A 23,289-nucleotide genomic window follows, 5' to 3' on the forward strand; every position below is an offset into this window, starting at 1 on the left:
TGTTGTTGCGTCTTGATCTTGCCTCCGAATCCTCATACTTTGTTGCTAATTTGGCTCCTCCATGCGCTACCACATGGCGATCTTATTGTTTCATGATTGTAATTGTTGATAACAAGCAAAATTTTATGCGGAGATACGATGAAATAGATCATCTATCATCAAACATGACACAAATCATTAATCTTTTGAATCCATATGAAGACTTTGGAGTTTCAAATCGTTATTATACAGCAGGAGAGTCAACTCACTTCTTGTGAATGAATGTGGGTTTTTTGATGTGTTGACAGAGGGAGTGGTTGGAAAAAGGTGAGGGCAAATAGTTTTGTGGCAGTTATGTTCCTATAGACGACCTGTATGATACTTGTTCAGTTAGGTGTTTTTTAATCTCCCACTTTCAGTAAATGTTTGACCACAAACTGAGCAAGAAAAAGGCTTCTCACCAGTGCGGGTTCTTGTGTGTTATTTCTACTGCCGTTATGGACAAATTTTTCACCCTAAAGTCAACAGGTCAAAGGTTTCTCACCGGTGTGGGTTGTACTGTGTTCTTTTAAGTCCCCACTCTGGGTGAATCTTTGACCGCAAACTGAGCAGGAAAAAGGCTTCTCGCCAGTGTGGGTTCTCATGTGTTTTTTTACGCTCCAATTGTGGATGAAACGTTTTCCACAAATTGAGCAGACAAAAGGCTTCTCGCCAGTGTGGGTTTTAATATGTTTTGTTAAACTCCCATTTTCTGTGAATCTTTTACCACAAAATGAGCAAGCAAAAGGCTTCTCACCAGAGTGGGTTCTAATGTGTTTCTTTAAGCTTCCACTCACGGTAAAACTGTGCCCGCAAACTGAGCAGGAAAAAGGCTTCTCGCCAGTGTGGGTTCTCATGTGTTTTTTTAAGCTCCCACTCCGGATGAATCGTTTTCCACAAATTGAGCAGGCAAAAGGCTTCTCGCCAGTATGGGTTCTAATATGTTTTGTTAAACTCCCATTTTCTGTGAATCTTTGACCACAAATTGAGCAAGCGAAAGGCTTCGCACCAGTGTGGGTTCTAATGTGTTTCTTTAAGTTTCCACTCACGGTAAAACTCTTACCACAAATTGAGCAGGTGAAAAGCTTCTCGCCAGTGTGGGTTAGTTGGTGTAATTTCAAGTGTCCACTTCGGGCAAATTTTTTACCGCAAACTGAGCAGGAAAAAGGCTTCTCACCAGTGTGGGTTCTCATGTGTTTTTTTAAGTCCCCACTCCGGCTGAATCGTTTTCCACAAATTGAGCAGACAAAAGGCTTCTCGCCACTGTGGGATCTAAAATGTTTTGTTAAACTCCCTTTTTCTGTGAATTGTTTACCACAAACTGAGCAAGCGAAAGGCTTCTCCCCAGTGTCGGTTAGTGTGTGTCTTTTTAAGTCCCCACGCTGGAGGTATCCTTTTCCACAAACTGAACAGGAAAAAGGCTTATCCCCAGTGTGGGTTTGTTGGTGTAATTTCAAGTGTTCATTTCTAGTGAATTTTTTACCACAAACTGAGCAAGAAAAAGGCTTATCCCCAGTGTGGGTTCTAATGTGTCTTGTTAAGTCCCCACTATGTGTGAATGTTTTACTACAAACTGAGCAGGCAAAAGGCTTCTCCCCACCGTGGAGTATCATATGCATCTTCATATAAGACGTTTTCTCACCCTGAGAACATGTGTTACCCCCTTCCGACTGCGAGTCGCTTTCAGCGTTTGCGGAGTGGGACGTGTCGTCGTCATCCGTTTCCACGTGTTGAGGGAAGCTGATGCTTAGAGGCTCCTGCCAACCGTTATCTTCAGGTTGTCCTTGATCTTCGACGGTTGAACGGACCCCGGTCACTCGCAGGACTGGAAAATCGTCTTCTTCTTTAAGAGGCTCCCCATCCTCTGTCTCTCGCTTAATGTGATAAGGCTTCAGATCTTCCTCCTCCTCCTCAATTTTAACAGCAGGCAACTCTGGTTCCTGCCGCGCAGTAGGAAGATATTCTTGGCTGACGTCTGAAAGACACAAGTCGCATTTATTTGTATTGCCCTTAACTCGTTCAGTGCCGTATGGTACGATTTCAGAGGCATTGTCCCCGAGTGCCAAAACGTAAAAAAATGCTAAAGGCTTCGGCGCTGCTGATCACAAAGTATTAGACCTCTGGGAATTAAATCATCACTAGATGAGAGGAGTAGCTTGGATCAGATCTTTGTCAACACTTAGTGCCGCGTTTTGTTCCTGTTTTCTCCATATTACTCTGTATGGCGGTGAGTTGGCGCAGGCGTATATTCTAAGTAAACACAGTGTGACGAAAAAAGAAAAGATATAAGTACAGACTGTTAACGCTTTAAAATTGTATTCTTTCTAAAAAAATGACTGAAGGCATTCGTTGGGATGACGTATCGTAGGACCCTGCGATCACCATGACGACCTGAATCATGTGATCCGGCACCCGAGACATCAGGGGCTGAGAATTTTTGCAAAGTCATGCATAAGTTTAGTGTTCTTGCAATCAAATGTAATTTTTCAAGCAAAGTGCCCTTGTGTTTATGGAAAGTATTGTTTAAATATTCTGGGTATCGAAAATATAGATATAAAAAAAGTGTGGAGGCAAAACCTCTGCTTGAAATGCATCGTTTTGCAAGGAATTATTTTTCTCAGAAGTTTTTCGGGAAACAAGTACTTTCAAAAAAATTGGCAATGTCATCAAATCTGTTGGTTGTTGACCCCTGGTGTAAAGTGTAAAGAAGAGGCGAGCCGTTCCTTTTGAAACGAATGTGGAATAGGAAAGCTCGATGCGGTTGGGAAAATGGTCGGAACGCTTTTTTTCACCCACTTTCTACCACTGAGGAGGAACTCGCCTAGCGTTTCCATAAGTGAGTTAAGCTTGACTGTATTTATCTTTATTTTATTATTAATAATATTTTAAGAAATGTTTATTTTTGCACAAAATAATACTGGTTACTTACATAAACCTTAAACATAGAAAATATAGCACCAGAGCAACTTACCAACAAATTCAACTTATGAACGATCGTCCTTAAGTAGGGCAGCGTCTGTATATAGAAGAGACCGGCTACAGTTGCAACATTTTCTTTCACCCTGTCCATTTTATGATATTTTAAGCTAGTCCTCTCAAACTGTTACACATGGCATCCTAATTCTGTTTTTTTTTTCAAGTAGACATTTATGGTCGAGTGCTGAGTAACTCCAAAAGTCAGTGTTAAAACTGTACCCGGTACAGAACTCTTCATTTGATAGATGACAAGAAGCGCATTGGATTCAAGTAGAGTCACATTTATTTATATAGCCCTTAATCACCAAAAATGTCTCAAAGGACTGCACAACCTACACCTAACTCTAGCTTAAACTTGCCCCAATCCTATTTCAGATCACTAAATTCAATTTGAGACCCTAAAGAGGAGCCTATCTATGCCTTAGTTTTTCTAGACCTAGCCTCAATCCTATTTTGTATCCTTAAAATAAGTTTAAAACCCTGATTTGAAGCCCAAACCCCAGCCCAGCACCTAACTTGTTATGCCGAGAAATGCCCCCCTGCCAAAAATTGCATCCCGTAGCTACTATAACCACTTTGACCTCGTTTTATATGACTTTTAAATCAATTTTCGGGAATGTAATGGCGAACATATAATTCCATACTGATCCATATTGTTAGAATATGATACAGTGAAATTGTGAATGTGTTTAATTGCTGTTAAAAGTGTCAATAAAATTGTTCAAACCAAAAAATGCACGTCACGTTTACTTTGCCTTTTTCTACTCAAATCGCTCGTTTTGAAACTGTTATGCCATAAAGCTTATTATGCTGAAATGAAGAGTCGAACAGTCAAATCACCAACAGATAAACGGGAGACGTTTACGTTACCTGCTCAAAAGTGATTTATATACGGTGTGCATTACCGTTTGATTACATTCACAACAAATACAATTACGTAATGGTTTAAGTTTAATTACATTCCCAACAAATGCAAGACGTAGTGGTTTTGGTTATATGTTGGGCATTACATTCCTGAAAAGTGATATAAAAGTCAGATAAATCGAGGTTACAGTAGCTACGGGATGCAAATCTCGACAGGGACGCATTTCTCGGCATCACACAGGCCACCCCTCACTGGTAACACCCCTGATGCCGAGGATGTCTACCTATCTATCTACCTTGGTCAAATCCCTCAAAAGGGGTGACCGACAGCTAGACAAACACATAAAATAACAAAGAAAATAAAAGGGGAAAAATAGCATTAAATAAACACATAAAAACATTTTTGGAACATGGCCAACCCAATTGCCCAAACACCCAAACAAGTTAGGCACCTTGGCACCTAAATTGGTCATGCCCTCGTCCCTCCAGATTACCCCTGCCGCATCATACGGGTGCCCAGCCCATCCTTACGAACGCGTCCAAAATCCCACTATCCTTTCACAACACCTCGTCAAGGATGGAGCAGAAGCAAAAAATGACGGACCTGCTCCGAGCTGCTTGGAAACAGCGTCCGGTCGTCGATGTTCTCGCTCAGTCTCCTCTTTGGCTCCCCGAAGCTTCTCCTGAAAAGATCCTTCAGCACTGGAGCACATTTTATCCAGCTTTCAACGAAAAACGCTCCAACTAGGGATTAAAAGGGACAAACCTTCGGAAAAGACCGCAAAGTGATACTTTTGTCGAGTTAACGTCGTTTTAAGTCGACTACAGGACTTTCTCGGCATACTGTTGTTTGGCAGCCATGACACCTTCTCTTCCGAAACCCCGCCGCAATGGATTGTGGGACACAAATACAAATAGAGGACTAGATAGATCGGCGTGCTGTAGCAGCCCGCTAACTCGTGTGCCTTCGTGGCGGCCATTTTGGTCGGGGCAAATTCGCGCAATGGAAGTACATTGATAAGAAAACACAACCTGCTCATTTTATTTATATTTTCCGTGTTTTCACATTTTCATCTTGATGGTTTTGACAGAAAATATTTTTATGGAGAGCAAATATTTTTAATTCAATTAATGTTTAAGGTTGTTTATTCTGGAATAATATCCCTGACTGTTTTAAATTCATATTTATTTATTCATTTTAAAAGGAGAGTCTATTCAATATATATTTATCCCGTTCAAAGGTTTGGTTTGAGTACTGGCCCTCTGTATGATTGAGTTTGACACCCCTGATCTATAGGGACACTTCAGTAGACGTCATATGACCAATTTCCTTTAACCAAGTGTTTTTATTTTTTTTAAATATTTTTATGCAGTGGTTATTTTTTGCTAGTCATTTGTTTATATAAGGGTAATTAATTTACTTTGATTTGGAAAAAACAAAAAAAATGTTAAAAAAAAAAGGTTACGCCAGCTTTTCGCAAAGTCTCAAAATGTCCTCCAAACACTGATTTTGAATTTGAAATAAGTCTTTCTCAGCGTTTAATATACAGTGTTAAAAAAAAACTTCTATAATTGTTTATGAATTGTTGTTTTAATAACATAGTTAAGTTTTTTCGAAGAACAATTTTTCAGTTTCTTAAATGGTTTCAAGCTAATTTTCCGTAATGCTGATAACAACAAGTTACCCACATGAAAATCAGTTTTAAAATGAGCAGGTTGTGATTTATTTTCAATGTCGATAGCGCGAAGCTGCCCCGACCAAAATGGCCGCCTCGTAGGCACACAGTTAGTGGGCTGCCACAGCATGCCGACCTATCCAGTGGTCTATTTTTGTGTCCCACAATCCATTGCGGCGGTGTTTCGAAGGTTAAGGTGTCATGGCTGCCGAACAAGAAAATGTCGAGAAAGTCCTGTAGTTGACCTAAAACGACGTAAACTCGACAGAAGTATCACTTTGCGGTCCTTTACGAAGGTTTGTCCCTTTTACTCCCGAGTTGGAGTGACACCTCGTGGCGTTTTTTCGTTCAAACGCGGAGAAAATGTGCTCCAGTGCTGAAGGATCTTTTCAAGAGAAGCTTCGAGGAGCCAAAGAGGAGACCGAGCGGGAACTTCGACGATCGGACGCTGTTTCCAAGGAACTTGGGGCAGGTCCGTCATTTTACTTTCTTCTACAGTGACAATGCTTCCCAAACTTTTGCAGGCTCGCGAAAAAAAATCTACAGTAATCCCTCGGTTATCGTGGTTAATGTGGACCAAAACCACCCGCGAAAAGTGAAAATCCGCGAAGTAGCGACGCCCCTTCATATATGCTTAAGGAAAAAAACAACATTTTCGTATTTTTTTATTGTATAATTTCCTTATTATTATTATTATTATTATATAGACCTGCGAAGCTCTGAATTTGCCAACGTGGAACCACAAAGTAGCGACGCCCGCCCCTTCAAAAATGCTTAAAAAAAACATTCTTCTTTTTTTTTAATTATTTAATTTTAATATTATTCTTTGGACCCGCGAAGCTCTGAATCCGCGAACGTGGAACCGCGAAGTAGCGAGGTCTCACTGTATTCAAAGAAAGAATAGTGGTTTGAAATGCAGTCTTTTCAGCCTTTGACTGTAAATGACTCATTTTTCAACTCGAGCAAATACAAAAAGTGCAGGAAATAACATTTAGGCTCTCGAGTGACTCGTGTAAAGTAACATGAAAACTTGAATGGCTTCCTGAAAATGTTCCCTCAAACTAAAAAGCAAAAGTGCATGAATTAAAATAAAGTTTAGCAGCAACTCGTATGAAGTCGCGTCAAAACTTCCAATAGTTCCCTGATTTTATTACAATAAATGACAAATACCGACTTAAAACCAAAATTGCATCGCAATTACAACTGTGCGAATTTTACACAACCATGTGGAAATGTCAGGGTTTGGTGCCTTCAGTCCTTCTTATATCCAAAAGATGGCAGCCTTACAACATGTTCCAGCCCCCTCCACTTTTTGCAATTAGACAATCAGCCACCTCTTCTATGAGAACCCCAGGCTCCCACCTCATTTTGCTGAACCATTTAGATTTCTGTAGACTTTCACTCACCAAATCAACAAGCTACACCTCCTCCTTCAATTCCTTTCACATTCTAACTTCTCTTCAAGCCACTCATCTCAAATGTCCTCTAAATTCTATTCCAAAGTCTCCTTTTCAAGATTCTCTCCTACCCAAGAACTTCCCCAGGTCTCCCTGTCAAGTTTTCCCTCCTTGTCCCAAAACTTCAACCGTCTTCTTTAAGTATAATACCAAGTAACCTGTTTTCAAGATTCTAGCCACCCAAAGATGTCCTCTCAAGTTTCCCTCTCAAGATCTCTACTACCCAAGTCCCACACCCCCTTCTCGCCGGTACAGTCTTTTGTTGTTTAAATAAAAGTCTCTCAAGTAAGGTCTCACCACATCCCTTGTGCCCTGCGTTTGGGACTGTCCGACATCTCGTGACAGGAAATGTTCCAATCTCGACTTAGGACCCTCCGATATTTAATAGTTTCAGAGTAACTGCATACTTTTGTTTCCTCGTCCTTGAGGGAGAAGGACCAGCTTAGAAGGTTCATGCGTTCTGAGTATTCAGATTCGCACCTGGACCAGACGCATGCTACTGTAGAACCTGCTGCATCTTTTGAAATTTTCAGACAAGAAGCTTGAGCGCTCTACAACTTACTCTATATTTAATGTTGAGGTTGACTGTGTATTATGCACTGAGGCCCTAGCAACACCCATTGCAACCTGCTTAATTCTTTTCAACTCTGGAGAGTGCTGTTTTTCAGATCAAATATTTTCAACTGGACCAAAATATAATTAAAAAATAAAATTAAACAAACATTTGTTTAAAATTTACTGTTATTCATGTTGTGTTTTTTTTTGTTTGTTTCAATCGTGTGTTTTTTGTCAACTTTTTCTTAAATTTGACATCCGAAGGCATGCAAAAAGTCTTGGATAGTCCTGTAGGAACCCTGCCGTGTTCTGTGCGTCCCTTTGTGAGTTTCTGTGATTAAAGGCGTCACAAATAAATGCGTTTTGACTTGTGTGTTGCAGACATCGGTGAAGACCATCTTCCTACTGCGAGGGAGGAACCAGTGTTGCCAGGAACTGTTTACAAGATACTCCAAATTGTGTTGAACAGAGCAGGTTGGTCGTTTTACTTTCTGCAACGTCCTTATTTTGGAGGGAACATCGTCGGGCGTCGCCTCAAAAAATACACAGAGAGGAGATATGGCAAAAAGGGAACGCTCCTTATTGCAAAATAACTCTTGATGGTTGCCCGCCCCCGGCTCATGACTTCCGCCAGATGTCTACACACAATAGGCTCTTGTCATCTCCAAGACTGCTTCAAGTTCATTTCAGGTTCAACTTTTCTTAACCTGAGTTATTATCTGCTTTCCACAACACTTTACATCTCGTATTTGTCCGTCGCCGATCGCCGTACTTTCCTTTCGGATAAGGTCCGGGCTTCTGTCTCTCGCTCATTCTTTCAAAATATGGACCCTATTTTTAAATCTGTCACGTGCGCTTTGACCGTTTTGAAAACGATATATTTACCTCAGGTTGAATATTTTTCATATTCGCGAATCTTTTTTACATCGGCGATCACCGTCTATTTTCTTTTACCTCGACTGAATTGTCAAGAAATTGACGTCGACGTGTAGCGACGCGCAAACCAAAGCGGACCTTATGTTATCTGGTCATCATGGCGGCGCAACGTTTACTTTCAAAACCGGGCACCGCTTCAGTATTCTGATGTCGTGTATTTTCACACCTTAAATGCGCAGTCTCCCAAGTCGGTTTATTTTGGGTATATACCGAGTGACAGCGGTAAGTAGGGCTGCAAGATGAACCAAAATCGAATCCATAGCGCGATGTTACATAATGCGATAGCGTAACCGCAAACCACTGCGTTTTTTTTCTGATAATTCAATAATAATCATCATATACTATTTAAAAAACTGGAAAGATATGAGATAAGAGATTTGGCTTTGCAATGGATTCAAAGGGATTTGACGGGGAGGAAGAAAAATATGAAATTGGGACAGTTGTCATCTGAATACTTGGACATCTGTTGTGGAGTACCACAGGGTTCTATCCTGGGTCCAAAGTTATTTCATATATATATTAAGGATATTTTAAATGTTTCAAAACTATTAAAATTGGTAATATTTGCAGACGACCCTAAAGTTTTCTATTCAAATGATAACTATATTGATTCAGTGACTTGCAATAATCATGAAGTAATTAACCTAAAAGTATGGATGGATATCAAGAAATGATCTTTAAATTGAAATAAAACCAAAGTTATATTCTTTGGTCATCGCAAATCAAGATTCAGAAGTCAAAATGGATGGTGCTGCAATAGAAATCAGAAAGTTTTTAGGGTGATAATAGACAATAAATGAAGCTGGAAAACACACATCAGACACATACAAACTAAATTATCTAGAAAAAATTCAATCATTTATAACTAAAATTCCTTTTAAACTATAATGCATTATATTTATGATATTGTTCTCTAGTTCTGCCATACTTAACATATTGTGCAGAAGTCTGGGGCAATCACCAAAGTTATCCTCCAAAAACCATACACAGGGTAGGATATCGGGATCATACTCATATTATATTTCTGCAGTCCAAATGATTAAAATGAAATGATTTAGTCCAATTTTTCACTGCACAACTGCTATTTAAGGTCAACAAAAACATAGTGCCAGAAATGATTCCCTCGGAAAGAGGGAAATTATAATTTAAGGGGCTGTCGTAAATTAATAATCCCAAAGGTGAGAACAGTCAGGAAAGGTATGTTTGTGTCTGTGTGTGGAGTCACACTTTGGAACAATTTCCAAGACGATCTGAACAAAGCCAATCTTAAGATCTAGTGGTGATTTATCATACTGATTTCATTCCCAGAGGCCTAATACTTACTGATCAGCAGCGCCTAAGCCTTTAGAATTTTTTTACGTTTTGGCACTCGGGGACAATGCTTCTGAAAACGGACTAATACCTTACGGCACTGAACGAGTTGAGGGTAAAACAAATAAATATGACTTGTGTCTTGCAGACGTCAGCCAAGAATATCTTCCTATTGCGCGGCAGGAACCAGAGTTGGCTGACGTTAAAATTGAGGAGGAGGAGGAAGATCTGAAGCCTTATCACGTTAAGCAAGAGACGGAGGATTTGAAGCCTGTTCACGTCAAAGAGGAGGAAGATTTTCCAGTCTTGCTCGTGACCGAGGTCCGTTCAACCGTCGAAGATCAAGGACAACCTGAAGATAACAGTCTTCGGGAGCCTCTAAGCATCAGCTCCCGTCAACACATGGAAACAAATGACGACAACTCGCAGTCGGAAGGTGGTAACAAATGTTCTCAGTGTGGGAAAACGTTTCGACGCAAGTCTTATATGAAGTTGCATATGAAATTCCACGCTGGCGAGAAGCATTTTTCCTGCTCAGTTTGCGATAAAAGATTCACTCAAAGAGGAAACTTAAAGAGACACATTAGATCCCACACTGGCGAGAAGCCTTTCGCTTGCTCAGTTTGTGGTATAAGATTAACCACGAGTCATACCTTAAAGCAACACACTCTAACGCACACTGACGAGAAGCTTTTTTCTTGTTCAGTTTGCGGTCAAAAATTCACCCAAAATGGACAATTGAAATCACACCAACTAACCCACACTGGGGAGAAGCCCTTTCTCTGCTCAGTTTGTGATAAAAGATTCACTACAAGTGGAATTTTAAAGAGACACATTAGATACCACATTTGTGAGAAGCTTTTTTCCTGCTCAGTTTGCGGTAAATCTTTCAACCAAAATGGGCACTTGAAATCACACCAACTAATCCACAATGCGGAGAAGCCTTTTGCCTGCTCAGTTTGTTGTAAAACTTTCAACCAAAATGAGCACTTGAAATCACACCAACTAACCCACACTGGGGAGAAGCCTTTTGCCTGCTCAGTTTGTGGTAAAACATTCACCAGAAATGGAGACTTGAAATTACATCAACTAACCCACACTGGCCAGAAGTCTTTTTCTTGTTCAGTTTGTGGTAAAAGATTCACCCTAAAAGGACACTTAAAATCACACCAACTAACCCACACTGGCGAGAAGCCTTTTTCTTGTTTAATTTGTGGTCAAAAATTCACCCGAAATGAACAATTGAAATTACACCAACTAACCCACACTGGCGAGAAGCCTTTTGCCTGCTCAATTTGTGGAAAAAAATTCACCCACCGTGGAAACTTAAAAAAACACACACTAATACACACTGGAGAGAAGCCTTTTTCTTGTTCAGTTTGCAGTCAAACATTCACCCAAAATGGACAATTGAAATCACACCAACTAATCCACACTGGTGAGAAGCCTTTTTCATGTTCAGTTTGTGGTAAAAGATTTACCCTCAAAGGAAACTTGAAGTTACACAGTAGAACCCACACTGGCGAAAAGTCTTTTTCTTGTTCAGTTTGTGGTAAAAGATTCACCCTAAATGGACACCTAAAATCACACGAACTAACCCACACTGGCAATAAGCTTTTTTCTTGTTCAATTTGTGGAAAAAGATTCTCAAATAATTGTTACTTAAAATCACACCAAAGAACCCACACTGGCGAAAAGCCTTTTTCCTGCTCAGTTTGTGATAAAAGATTCAGTGATCGTGGGAACTTGACAAAACACAATAGAACCCACACAGGTGAGAAGCCTTTTTCCTGCTCAGTTTGTGATAAAAGATTCACCCATAGTGGGGACTTAAAAAAACACATGAGAACCCACACTGGTGAGAAGCCCTTTTCCTGCTCTGTTTGTGATAAAAGATTCACCCATAGTGGGGACTTGAAAAAACACATGAGAACCCACACTGGTGAGAAGCCTTTTTCCTGCTCAATTTGCAGTCAAAGATTCAATAACAGTGGGAACTTAAAAATACACACCAGAACCCACACTGGCGAGAAGCCCTTTTCCTGCTCAGTTTGTGATAAAAGATTTAGCCACAGTCGAAGCTTAAAGAAACACACCAGAATCCACCCTGGTGAAAAACCTTTGACCTATAGTCTTAGTGGGTAAAAATGTATCTATATCGGCACGAGAAATTACACACAAGAACTCACACTGCTGAGAAAACTTTTGCCTGCTCGGTTTGTGGTCAAACATTTACTGAAAGTGGGAGCTTAAAAACTTGACCAAGTATCACACAGGCCGTCTATAGGAACATAACTGCCACAAAACCATTTGCCCTCACCTTTTTCTAACCACTGACTTTGCCAACACATCAAAAAAGCCACATTCATTCACAGGAAGTGAGCAGACTCTCCAGCTGTATAACAAAGATTACCAAAGTCTTCATATGGATTCAAAATATTCATGGTTTGCATATGCGTCATGTTCCTTGATAGATGATCTATTTCATCGTGTGTCCGCATAAAATTTTGCCTTTTATCAACAATTATTATAACAATAAGATGGCTAGGTCCCCAGGTATGGGGCTTGTTCTCACCAGAGCCACAAAGCTTGGAGAGCCTGTGGTTCTCTCCGTCCCTGTGGTCAGGACGAGCACAATCCCTGTTAAGTCCACCGCCGAAAGAGATATGAACCTTTTTTTTTTCATCTTTCTGGTTGACGATGTGCTGCTTCTCACACACTCCTGTCCCCCTGAGGGACTTTTTTTCTCAAAAGTACACTAAATGGGTTAGTGCAACAACATCTTTAGTGTCTTGGGCCAATATCCCTTGTTTGTATGCTATGAAAACAATCCCTGATCATTTAATTGAGTCTATTATCTTAAAACCGGGTTCATTGATTGGTACTGTTAACCCATTGCATCATTTCTTCCACCTTTCAGCTTGCTAACACTTGTGTCAACAATGTGCTTTTTTCTTTCGTTTGATTTAATTTTCTTTGTCATGTGAATTAAACGTAGTTTAATAAAATCAAACTGCGTGCATTATTTGTGGGTCGATGTTATTTTTCTTATGGACTTATCAATGATTATCCATTTCTACGAACTACAAAATCGATCAATTAAAGCTGAAAATACTTAGTATTTAAAGTTGGACCCTTCATGATAAACACTTGACACAGGCTATTTCCAATGAATTCGTGTTGGAAACCGAGAGCACCACCTGCTGACCGAATTGGTAACCGCCAAATTAGATTCCGAACCAAACATATAATTGAAAGCCATATGGTAATGTGTTGTCATTTTGGCTATAAAAGAGTCAAAAATCACGTGAGTGTGTTATGTGTAATCAAGTGTGATGACTTTTGCCAGAACCGAAACTTAACGATGCATTAAGTCAAAACAAAAAAGAAAAGGCACTTGGATTTTCCTGGACCAAAATGAAGTTTAGACTGGAAAGCACCATGACCACATTGTTAGACAGCATTAAACTGAAATATGAACTGTTCTAAGTCTTTATATAACTGCGGTGTCGCCGTCCTACCAAGGATCCACATTCAGGCTGGACTGGATGATGAGGCTTTTATTCCAATTGCTGCAATGAGTGACACAAGATACACGCACCATGTGGTCGGCACCTCCGCTAGTTCTCAACATCGTTAGCAGCACGCTGGAGACTGCTAACAATATCCGCCGTCCGGTCATAAAATCAGAGGCTAAACTAAACCTTACCCCACACCAGTGTAATGACCCTCAATCATGAGCAACACAAGGATGGACAGTCACTCGGTTTATTGTCTGCATTCAGTAAACAAAACAATATAAAAGTCATGGCGTCTTCACTGCATGACTTCAACTGAAACTCGATCAATTCGAGAAAAGATGGAAGCCCATCACACAAATTTTACTTGATGACTAAACACCTCCCCTCCATTTTTATTGTATTAACTATTAACTAATTAATTGTATTTATTTATTTTATATATTTTTTTTCTGTTGTTCCGTCTGTCATTTATGGCTGTGTCAAATGTATATATTTTGTGCTTGTGTTGATGTATGATGGTGGAATCACACCTCTGTCAAAGTTTGTGTGAGAAATAAAAAGTTATAAAAAAAAGTCAGGACGTCTGCGCAGACTGCAATCATCTAAAACATGAAAAAAAATCATGAATGGGACATCACTTAATGCCGCACCTCGTGGCGTGGTTGCATTGAAACATGTTTCATCACAGTCATCATCGTTTCAAGCTGCATTACTTTACTTTTAATGAGTGTTATTTTATACCTCATTTAGCACAACTCATATGCATTTTATATACAAAAATAGTTCGTGACAGCAGCTCCTATATCTGGCAAAATATGTATTTTTACCCAAACTGATATTGGGCACAGCTTACCTTCAGCACGATGTTATTGAGCCGAAAGTACGGCAAGCGCAGAAGCCCATAAAGTGCCAAACAAAAAGTCAGTCGCACACGCCCCCGCCTGAACAAATGATTGCGGTACCAGAATTTCAACAGTAATGCAACAAGACAAACACAGATTTTGTGAATATTCAAACAAACAAAAAAGAAAACAATCAAATCTCAACTTTGTTTCACCAGCAGGTAGCACTGTTGGACTCGTTTTCGCAGGAAACTTATACGCAAACATATCTTATTAGCTGCGGGCATGATGTTTTTTTCTCTTTATTGCCGATTTCTTTTGACCAAAGAAAGTATAGTACGAGTACTGTGGCCCAATTTACAGGGACACAATAATCACCCAGACTTTGCCCCACAAATTATACTTGATGCTTAATCTTAAACGTGTTAGGGCCCGGTCACGCAGACATTTGCGGCTGAATGACGGCCAGGAATTTCTGCCTCAAGGAATTTCTGCCTTTGAGGCGGACGCTATTGGAAGTATTGAGCTCGCCTTTGAAACGTTATAAAGCTGTGCTTAACTCGAGTTCGGGAATTCGCGCGCGGGTAGCAACGCAAGGTACTTTTGTAAGAACGCGGGTAGGCAGCGTTAAACTAGCGTAGTGAGGCTCAAACACGGCCAGAAATATCTGGTCGTGAAGCAGATGCAGCTGGGGCGCTATAGAACGTTTGGAGCCCGCAATATAGACGAGATAGAGCTGTGCTTTACTCGCGGTCGCAAATTTTCACGTGGTTGGGCGCGTTCAAAACTTTTGAGCAGCTCAAAAGTTTGAGCACGTGTTTAAAACGCGTGCCGCACACGTGGTCAACACGAGTTAATGACGCGGAAATGACGTGCTATGGTCGCGGCCAGGGCGCAGTTACACTTGGGTAGGACGGGAAATTTCAGCGGGTAATCATGGGTAGAGCATGGTAATAGCATGTTCTGTGCCTGTATCGCGGTGTTATTACGTGAAATTAGCGTGTTACGCATGTGACAGTCAAACGCCTTTCTCTGCGTATAAACAGCGCAAATGCCGAGCGTGCTCGTGACGTCAAAGGGGTGAACATGGAACATCCCCGTCAGCGTAGTTTCTCTTCATTTCGAATAAATCATTCGGTGCATCCATAATGACCGCAGCAAGGCTTTAAAGCTAGGACCTTAACTTTGCCTTTTGGCTGAGATTACGAATCCCAGCTGTTAAGTTTTAATACACATTATGATTCTGATCGATAATGAACAATTAGAAAAGCAGATAGACTCAAAATCTTTAAGCCCCACCCCCCTCTCCGTTAACGTATTAACTCCGTCTTAATCCATTTTTACAACTTAACATTTCTTTTCACGGTATTAAAATTAAAATGATGCCATAGCTTGAAATCTTGAACCTCACGAGACTGTGTTTTTTCTATTAAGTTATTCTACAGTCCGGTTCCAAGATTAGGGTTCCCCGCTACTTCGACCACGTTTACATCGTCTTATCTCACATTCAAATAAGGAATGTAATGGCGAACATACAATCAAAACCCCCCCATTAGGTATTTGTTGGAAATGTAATACAGATTAAACCATTCCGTCATTGATGTTGTTGTGAACGTAATTTGGCGGTAGAAACTCCCCCCCTCGCGTGAACGTGCATTCTCCTGCGCACCCAACGGAAGCGAACATATTCTATATAAAACGCTTATTTATACTATAAAGCGAGCTAATTATAATAATTGGGAGATCCTAGTCTATATAACGCGTTTATTTAAACAAAAAAATGCGATCTAATTTTACAAAATGCGTTTGTTAACACGGAAGAAAAAGTCACGTGAGGGGGCGGGCGGCTTGTTTGTTGCGTAGGAGTCGGATTTGACTGATCATCGGCTCGGCAGTTTTCATACACGTGGTCTAAACACTGAAATGACGTGATGAGAGGGAGCGGAACAGTCGCCGGCGTCTTTTTTCCGGCGTGACGGGGCGTTCACTTAAAAACCTCGGCTTCCCGTCATCCTCGTCAGTGACTCCTAATTTATGCTGTAAAGCGATGATGGCACGTTTGTTGTGGAAATTAATTTTAGAACGTTAGGTGTTGTATTTTTGTTGACTGGTTATGAGTCAGAGGCCGTACTTTTGTTTTGGAAAAAGTGTAGAATGTTTCTCTTAGTTTTACAAGGAATTAAAAGTGAATGTCTCAGGCGCATCTTCGACCTCTGTGTTGATTTCCTCAACACCAAAAAACACAACGCAGACTTTTCACTTGTGCAAGGCGGCCGGTACAGACAACAAGGGTTATATATTGATCTATCTGACTATCTATATATATATATATATATATATATATATATATATATATATATATATATATATATATATATATATGAGAGAGAGGGAGAGAGAGGGCGGCAGTAGCTCAGGAGGTAGAACGCTCGTCTTGGGATCAAGGGATCCCAGTTTGAATCCTGACTCGTCCGTGTTACATGTCAAAGTGTCCTTGGGTAAGACACTGAACCCCTACTACCCCCAATAAGCAGGTTAGCACCTTACATGGCTTTAAGGCCGCTATTGGGAAATGTGGAGCACATTGTAAAGCGCTTTGGGAAGTCATTGACTTGAAAAGCGTTATATAAATGCAGATCATTTCATTTCAAGTAAATGGAAGGAGACCAAGAGGAAGGCTAGCTAGATAGATGTCTAGATAGATAGATAGATATGTAATTGCGGTGTAGCTGTCCCACCAAGGACCAAAAAATTCAGGCCGGACTGGATGATGAGGCTTTTATTTCAGTTGCCTCAGCAGCGTGCCGGAGACTGCAATGAGCGACACAACATACACACACTATACGAACATATTTCAGCAGGAATTTCAATAAAAATATTATTACACCCGTTACATGAAAAAAATATATAGATAAACAACATTTTGTGCCCATTTCAAGTTCTACTAACATCAAATCATCCAAATTGGAACACACATAGAAGTTTTTTTTTCTCGCCTAAATTAGTTTTTGCAATCTAATGCCTGCAAATGAGTGTAGCATGGGTGTTTTAACAGGTGAGACGATAGCTTGAAGCCTTACCTGGTTGGATCCCAAACTTAAAAACTACATAGTGCATTTTACACATTTTTCTATGGGTATGTTTGGGTGTTTCCAAAAGTGGCTATTTGGAGAAGACCAGTTTACAGTTCGAAAACATCTGCAAATGTGTATTTTATTTCAGCCATTTTTTCTTGGACATTGCAAGTGTTGTAAACGCTTTATGCATATGTGCGCATAAAAATGGTGCGTAAAATATATCACTGGAGGCGTTACGGACACTTATTTCAGGGTTTCATTTGAATACAATTGACACATCTTCATATCGAGTTATGTTCCTATAGACGGCCTTTATGATACTTGGTTGATGAAGTGTTTTTAAGCTCCCACTCTCAGTGAATGTTTGACCACAAACCGAGCAGTCTTCTCTGTAATTCTCAAGTGCCGATATGGATGAATTTTTCGCTAAAAAGTCAAACTGTCAAAGGTTTCTCACCAGTGTGGGTTCTAATGTGTTTTTTGAGGTTCCTACAATCAGCGAATCTTTGACCGCAAACTGAGCAGGAAAAAGGCTTCTCGCCAGTGTGGGTTTTTTCGTGTAATTTCAAGTGTCCATTTCGGGTGAAATTTTTACCACAGACTGAACAAGAAAAAGGCTTCTCACCAGTGTGGGTAAGTTGGTGCGATTTAAAGCTCCAATTTCGGGTGAATTTTTTACCACAAACTGAACAAGAAAAAGGCTTCTCTCCAGTGTGGATTAGTTGGTGTAATTTTAAGCCCCAATTTGTAGAGAACCTTTGACCACAAACTGAGCAGGCAAAAGGCTTCTCCCCATTGTGGGTTAGTTGGTGTGATTTCAAGTACCCATTTTGGTAGAAAGTTTTACCACAAACTGAGCAGGCGAAAGGCTTCTCGCCAGTGTGGGTTAGTGTGTGTTTTTTTAAGCTCCCATTCTCTTTGAATTTTTTACCGCAAACTGAGCAGGCATAAGGCTTCTCGCCAGTGTGGGTTAGTTGGTGTGTTTTCAAGCTTCCATTTTGGGTGAATTTTTTACCACAAACTGAGCAAGAAAAAGGCTTATCCCCAGTATGGGTTCTAGTATGTTTTTTTAAGTCTCCACTCTCAATGAATCTTTTACCACAAACTGAGCAAGAAAAAGGCTTATCCCCAGTGTGGGTTTTAATGTGTCTTGTTAAGTCCCCACTATGTGTGTATGTTTTACCACAAACTGAGCAGGAAAAAGGCTTCTCCCCAGTGTGGAATTTCATATGCAATTTCATATAAGACTTGCTTCGAAATGTTTTCCCACACTGAGAACATGTGTTACCACCTTCAGCGTTTGCGGGGTGGGACGTGTTGTCGTCATCTGTTTCCATGCGTTGACGGGAGCTGATGCTTCGAGGATCCCGCCTACCGTTATCTTCAGGTTGACCTTGATCTTTGACGGTTGAACGGACCCCGGTCACTCGCAGAACTGGACAATCGTCCTCCTCTTTAACGCGAACAGGCTCCCCATCTTCTGTCTCTTGCTTAACGTGATAAGGCTTCAGATCTTCCTCCTCTTCCTCAATTTTAACGGCAGGCAACTCTGGTTCCTGCTGCGCAGTAGGAAGATATTTTTGGCTGACGTCTGCAAGACACAAGTCACATTTATTTGTATTGCCCTTAACTCGTTCAGTGCCGTAACGTAACGTTTTCAAAAGCATTGTCCCTCCTACTATCTGTGCCCGCAAACTGAGCAAGAAAAAGGCTTCTCCCCAGTGTGGGTTAGTGTGTGATTTTTAAGGTTCCCATTCAGTGTGAATCGTATTCCACAAATTGAGCAGGCAAAAGGCTTGTCACCAGTGTGGGTTTTTTGGTGTGATTTTAAGCTCCCATTCTGTGAGAGTCGTTTTCCACAAATTGAGCAGGCAAAAGGATTGTCGCCAGTGTAGGTTAGTTGGTGTGATTTCAAGTGTCCACTTTGGGTGAAATTTTTACCACAAACTGAGAAAGAAAAAGGATTCTCCCCAGTGTGCGTTAGAGTGTGCTGTTTTAAGGTCCGTCTCATGGTAAATCTTAGGCCACAAACTGAGCAGGCAAAAGGCTTCTCCCCAGTGTGGTTTCGTTGGTGTGATTTCAAGCGTCCCTTTCGGTTGAATGTTTCACCACAAACTGAGCAGGCAAAAGGCTTCTCGCCAGCGTGGGTTAATTGGTGTGATTTCAAGTGTCCATTTCGGGCAAATTTTTTTACCAAAAACTGAGCAAGAAAAAAACTTTTCGCCAGTGTGCGTTAGAGTGTGTCGTTTTAAGGCATGACTTGTGGTTAATCTTAGACCACAAACTGAGCAGGCGAAAGGCTTCTCGCCAGTGTGGGATCTAATGTGTCTCTTTAAGTTTCCACTTGTAGTGAATATTTTATTGCAAACTGAGCAGGAAAAAGACTTCTCGCCAGCGTGAAATATAACATGCAAGTTCATATAAGACTTGTTTTGAAACGTTTTCTCACACAGAGAAGATGTGTTACCACCTTCCGACTGCGAGTCGCTTTCAGCGTTTGCAAAGTGGGACGTGTCGTTGTCATCCGTTTCCACGTGTTGACAGGGGCTGATGCTCAGAGGCTCCCACGAACCTTTATCTTCAGGTTGACCTTGATCTTCAGGTTGACCTTGATCTTGGACGGTTGAACGGACCCCGGTCACTCGCAGGACTGGAGAATCGTCCTCCTCTTTAACGCCAACAGGCTCCCCATCCTCTGTTTCTTGCTTAACGTGATAAGGCTTCAGATCTTCTTCCTCTTCCTCAATTTTAACAGCAGGCAACTCTGGTTCCTGCCGCGCAGTAGGAAGATATTCTTGGCTGACGTCTGCAAGACACAAGTCGCATTTATTTGTATTGCCCTAAACCTGTCAGTGCCGTAACGTATTAGTACGTCTTCAGAGGCATTGTCCCAGAGTGCCAAAACCTAAAAAAAATTCTCAGGGCTTAGGTGCTGCTGATCAGTAAGTATTAGGCCTCTGGGAATTAAAACATCACTAGATGGGAAGAGTGGCTCTGTCAACACTTAATGCCGCGCTTTGTTCCCATTTTCGCCGTGTTAGTCTGTATGGCGGTGAGTTGGCGGCGGCGTATATGCCAAGTACGAGCAGTGAGAGAAAAGCAAAGATATAAGTACAGAATGTTAACGCTTCAAATCTTTATTCTTTCTAAAAAAAAATGACCTAGGGCCATTGTTGGGTTGACGTATCGTAGGAATCTGCGATCACCATGACGACCTGAATCATGTGATCCGGCACCCGAGACATCAGGGGCTGAGAATTTTTGCAAAGTTCATGCATAAGTTTAGTGTTCTTGCAATCAAATGTTATTTTTCAAGCAAAGTGGCCGATTGTTTATGGAAAGTATTGTTTAAATATTCTATGTATCAAAAATATAGATATAAAAAAAGTGTGGAGGCAAAACATCTGCTTGAAATGCATTGTTTTTGCAAGGAATTATTTTTCTCAGAAGTTTTTCGGGAAACGAGTACTTTCAAAAAAAATTGGCAATGTCATCAAATCTGTTGGTTGTTGACCCCTGGTGTAAAGTGTAAAGAGGTGAGCCGTTTCTTTTGAAAAGAATGTGGAATAGGAAAGCTCGATGCGGTTGGGAAAATGGTCGGAACGCTTTTTTTCACCCACTTTCTACCACGGAGGAGGAACTCGCCTAGCGTTTCCATAAGTAAGTTAAGCTTGACTGTATTTATCTTTATAGAGCATATTCTTCTATGAGATGTTTATTTTTTTGCACAAAACAATACAGGTTACTTACATAAACCTTAAACATACAAAATATAGCACCAGAGCAACTTACCAACAAATTCAACTTACGAACAATCGTCCTTAAGTATGGCAGCGTCTGTATATAGAAGAGCTCGGCTACAGTTGTAAATTTTTCTTTCACCCAGTCCATTTCATATTTTATGCTAGTCCTCTGAAACTGTTATACATGGTATCCTAATTCTGTTTTTATTTTTTAAGTAGACATCTATGGTCGAGTGCTGAGTAGCTCCAAAAGTCTGTGTTACAACTGTACCCGGTACAGAACTCTTCATTTGATAGACGACAAGAAGTGCATTGGATTCAAGTCGAGTCACATTTATTTATATAGCCCTTAATCACAAAAAATGTCTCAAAGGACTGCACAACCTACACCTAACTCTAGCTGTAACTAGCCCCAATCCTATTTCAGAACACTAAATTCAATTTGAGACCCTAAAGAGGAGCCTATGCCTTAGTTATTCTAGCCCTGGCCTTTTTCCTATTTTGGAACCTTAAGTTTAAAACCCTGATTTGAAGCCCAAACCCTAGCCCGGAACCTAACCTGTTATGACAATAAATGCGCCCCTGCCGAGAATTGCATCCCGTAGCTACTATAACTATGGAGAACATATATTTCCATAATGATCCATATTGTTAGAATATGATACAGTGTTAATAGTGTCAATAAAATTGTTCAAACCAAAAAATGCACGTCACATTTATTTTGCCTTTTTCTACTCAAATCGCTCGTTTTGAAACTGTTATGCACTCTACCATAAAGCTTATTATGCTGAAATGAACTGTCAAATCATTAAAAGATAAACGGGAGACGTTTATGTTACCTGCTCAAAAGTGATTTATATACAGTGTGCATTACCGTTTGATTACATTCACAACAGATACAATTACGGAATGGTTTGAGATGTATTAAATTTCCAACAAATGCAAGACGAAGTGGTTTTGGTTATATGTTCGCCATTACATTCCCAAAAAGTGATATAAAAGTCAGATAAATGGAGGTTACAGTAGCTACGGGATGCAAATCTCGACAGGGACGCATTTCTCGGCATCACACACGCCACCCCCCACTGGTAACGCCCCTGATGCCAAGGATGTCTTTCTTTTGGCTTTATTATTGTATTGTTCTCAGCTCAGGGATGCTGCTGGAATTTCCCTTAGGGGATGAATAAAGTATCTATCTATCTATCTATCTATCTTTCTATCTATCTATCTATCTACTTTGATCATATCCCTCAAGAGGGGTGACCGACAGCAAGACAAACACATACAATAACAAAGAAAATAAAAGGCAAAAAATAGCAACAAAAAAAAACACACACAAATATTTTTGGACCATGGCCAACCCAATTGCCCAAACACCAAAACAAGTTAGGATCCTCGGCACCTATGTTGGTCATGCTTTCGTCCCTCCAGATTACCCCTGCCGCATCATACGGGTTCCCAGCCCATACTTAAGAACACGTCCACAATCCCACTATCCTTTCACAACACCTCGTCAAGGAGGTAGCAGAAGCAAAAAATGACAGACCTGCCCCGAGCTCCTTGGAACCAGCCTCCGGTCGTCGAAGTTCTCGCTCGGTCTCCGCTTTGGCTCCCCGAAGCTTCTCTTGAAAAGATCCTTCCCCACTGGAGCACATTTTCTATGCCTTTCAACGAAAAACGCTCCAACTCGGGAGTAAAAAGGACAAACCTTCGGTCGGAAAGGACCACAAAGTGATACTTCTGTCGAGTTTACGTCGTTTTAAGTCGACTATAGGATATTCTATTGTTCGGCAGCCATGACACCTTCTCTTTCGAAACCCCCACCGCAATGGATTGTGGGACACAGATATAGACGACTGGCTAGGTCGGCGTGGTGCAGCAGCCCGCTCATACGGGCAAACTTAAGGTTGAAATGGCGGCCATTTTGGTCGGGGCAACTTCGCGCAATGAAAGTACATTGAAAAGAAATCACAACCTGCTCATTTTATTTATATTTTCCGTTTTTTCCACATTTTCATTTTGATAGATTTGACAGGAGATATTTCTATGGAGAGCAACGATGTTTAATTCAATGAAAGTTTGTTTGTTTATTCTGGAATAATTTTCCTGTCTGTTTTAAATTCATATTTTTTATTCATCTTTTAAAAGGAAAGTCAAGTCAAGTCAAGTCAAATTTATTTATATAGCCCTTAATCACAAAAATGTCTCAAAGGACTGCACAGGATTACAGTTACAAAATTAAACAATTACCTGATCTTAAACCAGCAGTCTATTCAATATATATTTATCCCTGTTAAAAGGTGTGGTTTGAGT

At 40.6% G+C, this 23,289-nt stretch overlaps 3 protein-coding genes across 5 annotated transcripts; 1 reads left to right on the plus strand and 2 right to left on the minus strand.

The window, feature by feature from the left end:
- Positions 1-380: 380 nt before the first annotated feature.
- Positions 381-4,727, minus strand: LOC148368354 (uncharacterized). The gene is given in 2 exon segments (XM_088329688.1): positions 381-1,993; positions 4,463-4,727. Coding segments are annotated over 2 exon segments (1,722 nt in total). The 5' UTR covers positions 4,572-4,727.
- Positions 4,728-5,718: 991 nt separating this feature from the next.
- On the plus strand, positions 5,719-13,692 carry LOC148368355 (uncharacterized). Its single transcript, XM_088330301.1, has 3 exons — positions 5,719-6,006; positions 7,928-8,020; positions 9,942-13,692. Exons 1-3 carry the CDS (start codon positions 5,898-5,900, stop codon positions 11,936-11,938), a joined length of 2,199 nt encoding a protein of 732 aa, XP_088186427.1. The 5' UTR covers positions 5,719-5,897; the 3' UTR covers positions 11,939-13,692.
- Positions 13,693-16,920: 3,228 nt separating this feature from the next.
- On the minus strand, positions 16,921-22,824 carry LOC148368356 (uncharacterized). 3 transcript variants are annotated; one of them, XM_088330343.1, is made up of 3 exons: positions 22,523-22,824; positions 19,806-20,039; positions 16,921-18,824 (listed from the first exon to the last, which is right to left on the minus strand). In XM_088330343.1, exons 1-3 carry the CDS (start codon positions 22,629-22,631, stop codon positions 17,668-17,670), a joined length of 1,500 nt encoding a protein of 499 aa, XP_088186469.1. In that variant the 5' UTR covers positions 22,632-22,824; the 3' UTR covers positions 16,921-17,667. The 3 variants fall into 3 exon arrangements, with proteins under 3 accessions (XP_088186469.1, XP_088186468.1, XP_088186467.1); XM_088330342.1 differs by having other exon boundaries at positions 19,704-20,039; XM_088330341.1 differs by having other exon boundaries at positions 19,683-20,039.
- Between the last annotated feature and the right edge of the window lie 465 nt (positions 22,825-23,289).

Source organism: Urocampus carinirostris, chromosome 3 (genome assembly GCF_059441175.1).
Source record: "Urocampus carinirostris isolate Australia breed hairy pipefish chromosome 3, RoL_Ucar_1.0, whole genome shotgun sequence".
In the NCBI taxonomy this organism is placed as follows: domain Eukaryota; kingdom Metazoa; phylum Chordata; class Actinopteri; order Syngnathiformes; family Syngnathidae; genus Urocampus; species Urocampus carinirostris.

Bases quoted from the DNA above. Each gene is read 5' to 3' on its own strand.
- LOC148368355 (XM_088330301.1), top strand. From the start codon at position 5,898: ATGTGCTCCAGTGCTGAAGGATCTTTTCAAGAGAAGCTTCGAGGAGCC. The intron at 6,007-7,927 runs GTCCGTCATTTT...TGTGTGTTGCAG, and splicing joins TTCCAAGGAACTTGGGGCAG to ACATCGGTGAAGACCATCTT. The intron at 8,021-9,941 runs GTTGGTCGTTTT...TGTGTCTTGCAG, and splicing joins AATTGTGTTGAACAGAGCAG to ACGTCAGCCAAGAATATCTT.
- LOC148368356 (XM_088330341.1), bottom strand. From the start codon at position 22,631: ATGTGCTCCAGTGGGGAAGGATCTTTTCAAGAGAAGCTTCGGGGAGCC. The intron at 20,040-22,522 runs GTCTGTCATTTT...TGTGTCTTGCAG, and splicing joins TTCCAAGGAGCTCGGGGCAG to ACGTCAGCCAAGAATATCTT. The intron at 18,825-19,682 runs GTGAGAAAACGT...TGTGTCTTGCAG, and splicing joins TGGTAACACATCTTCTCTGT to ACGTCAGCCAAAAATATCTT.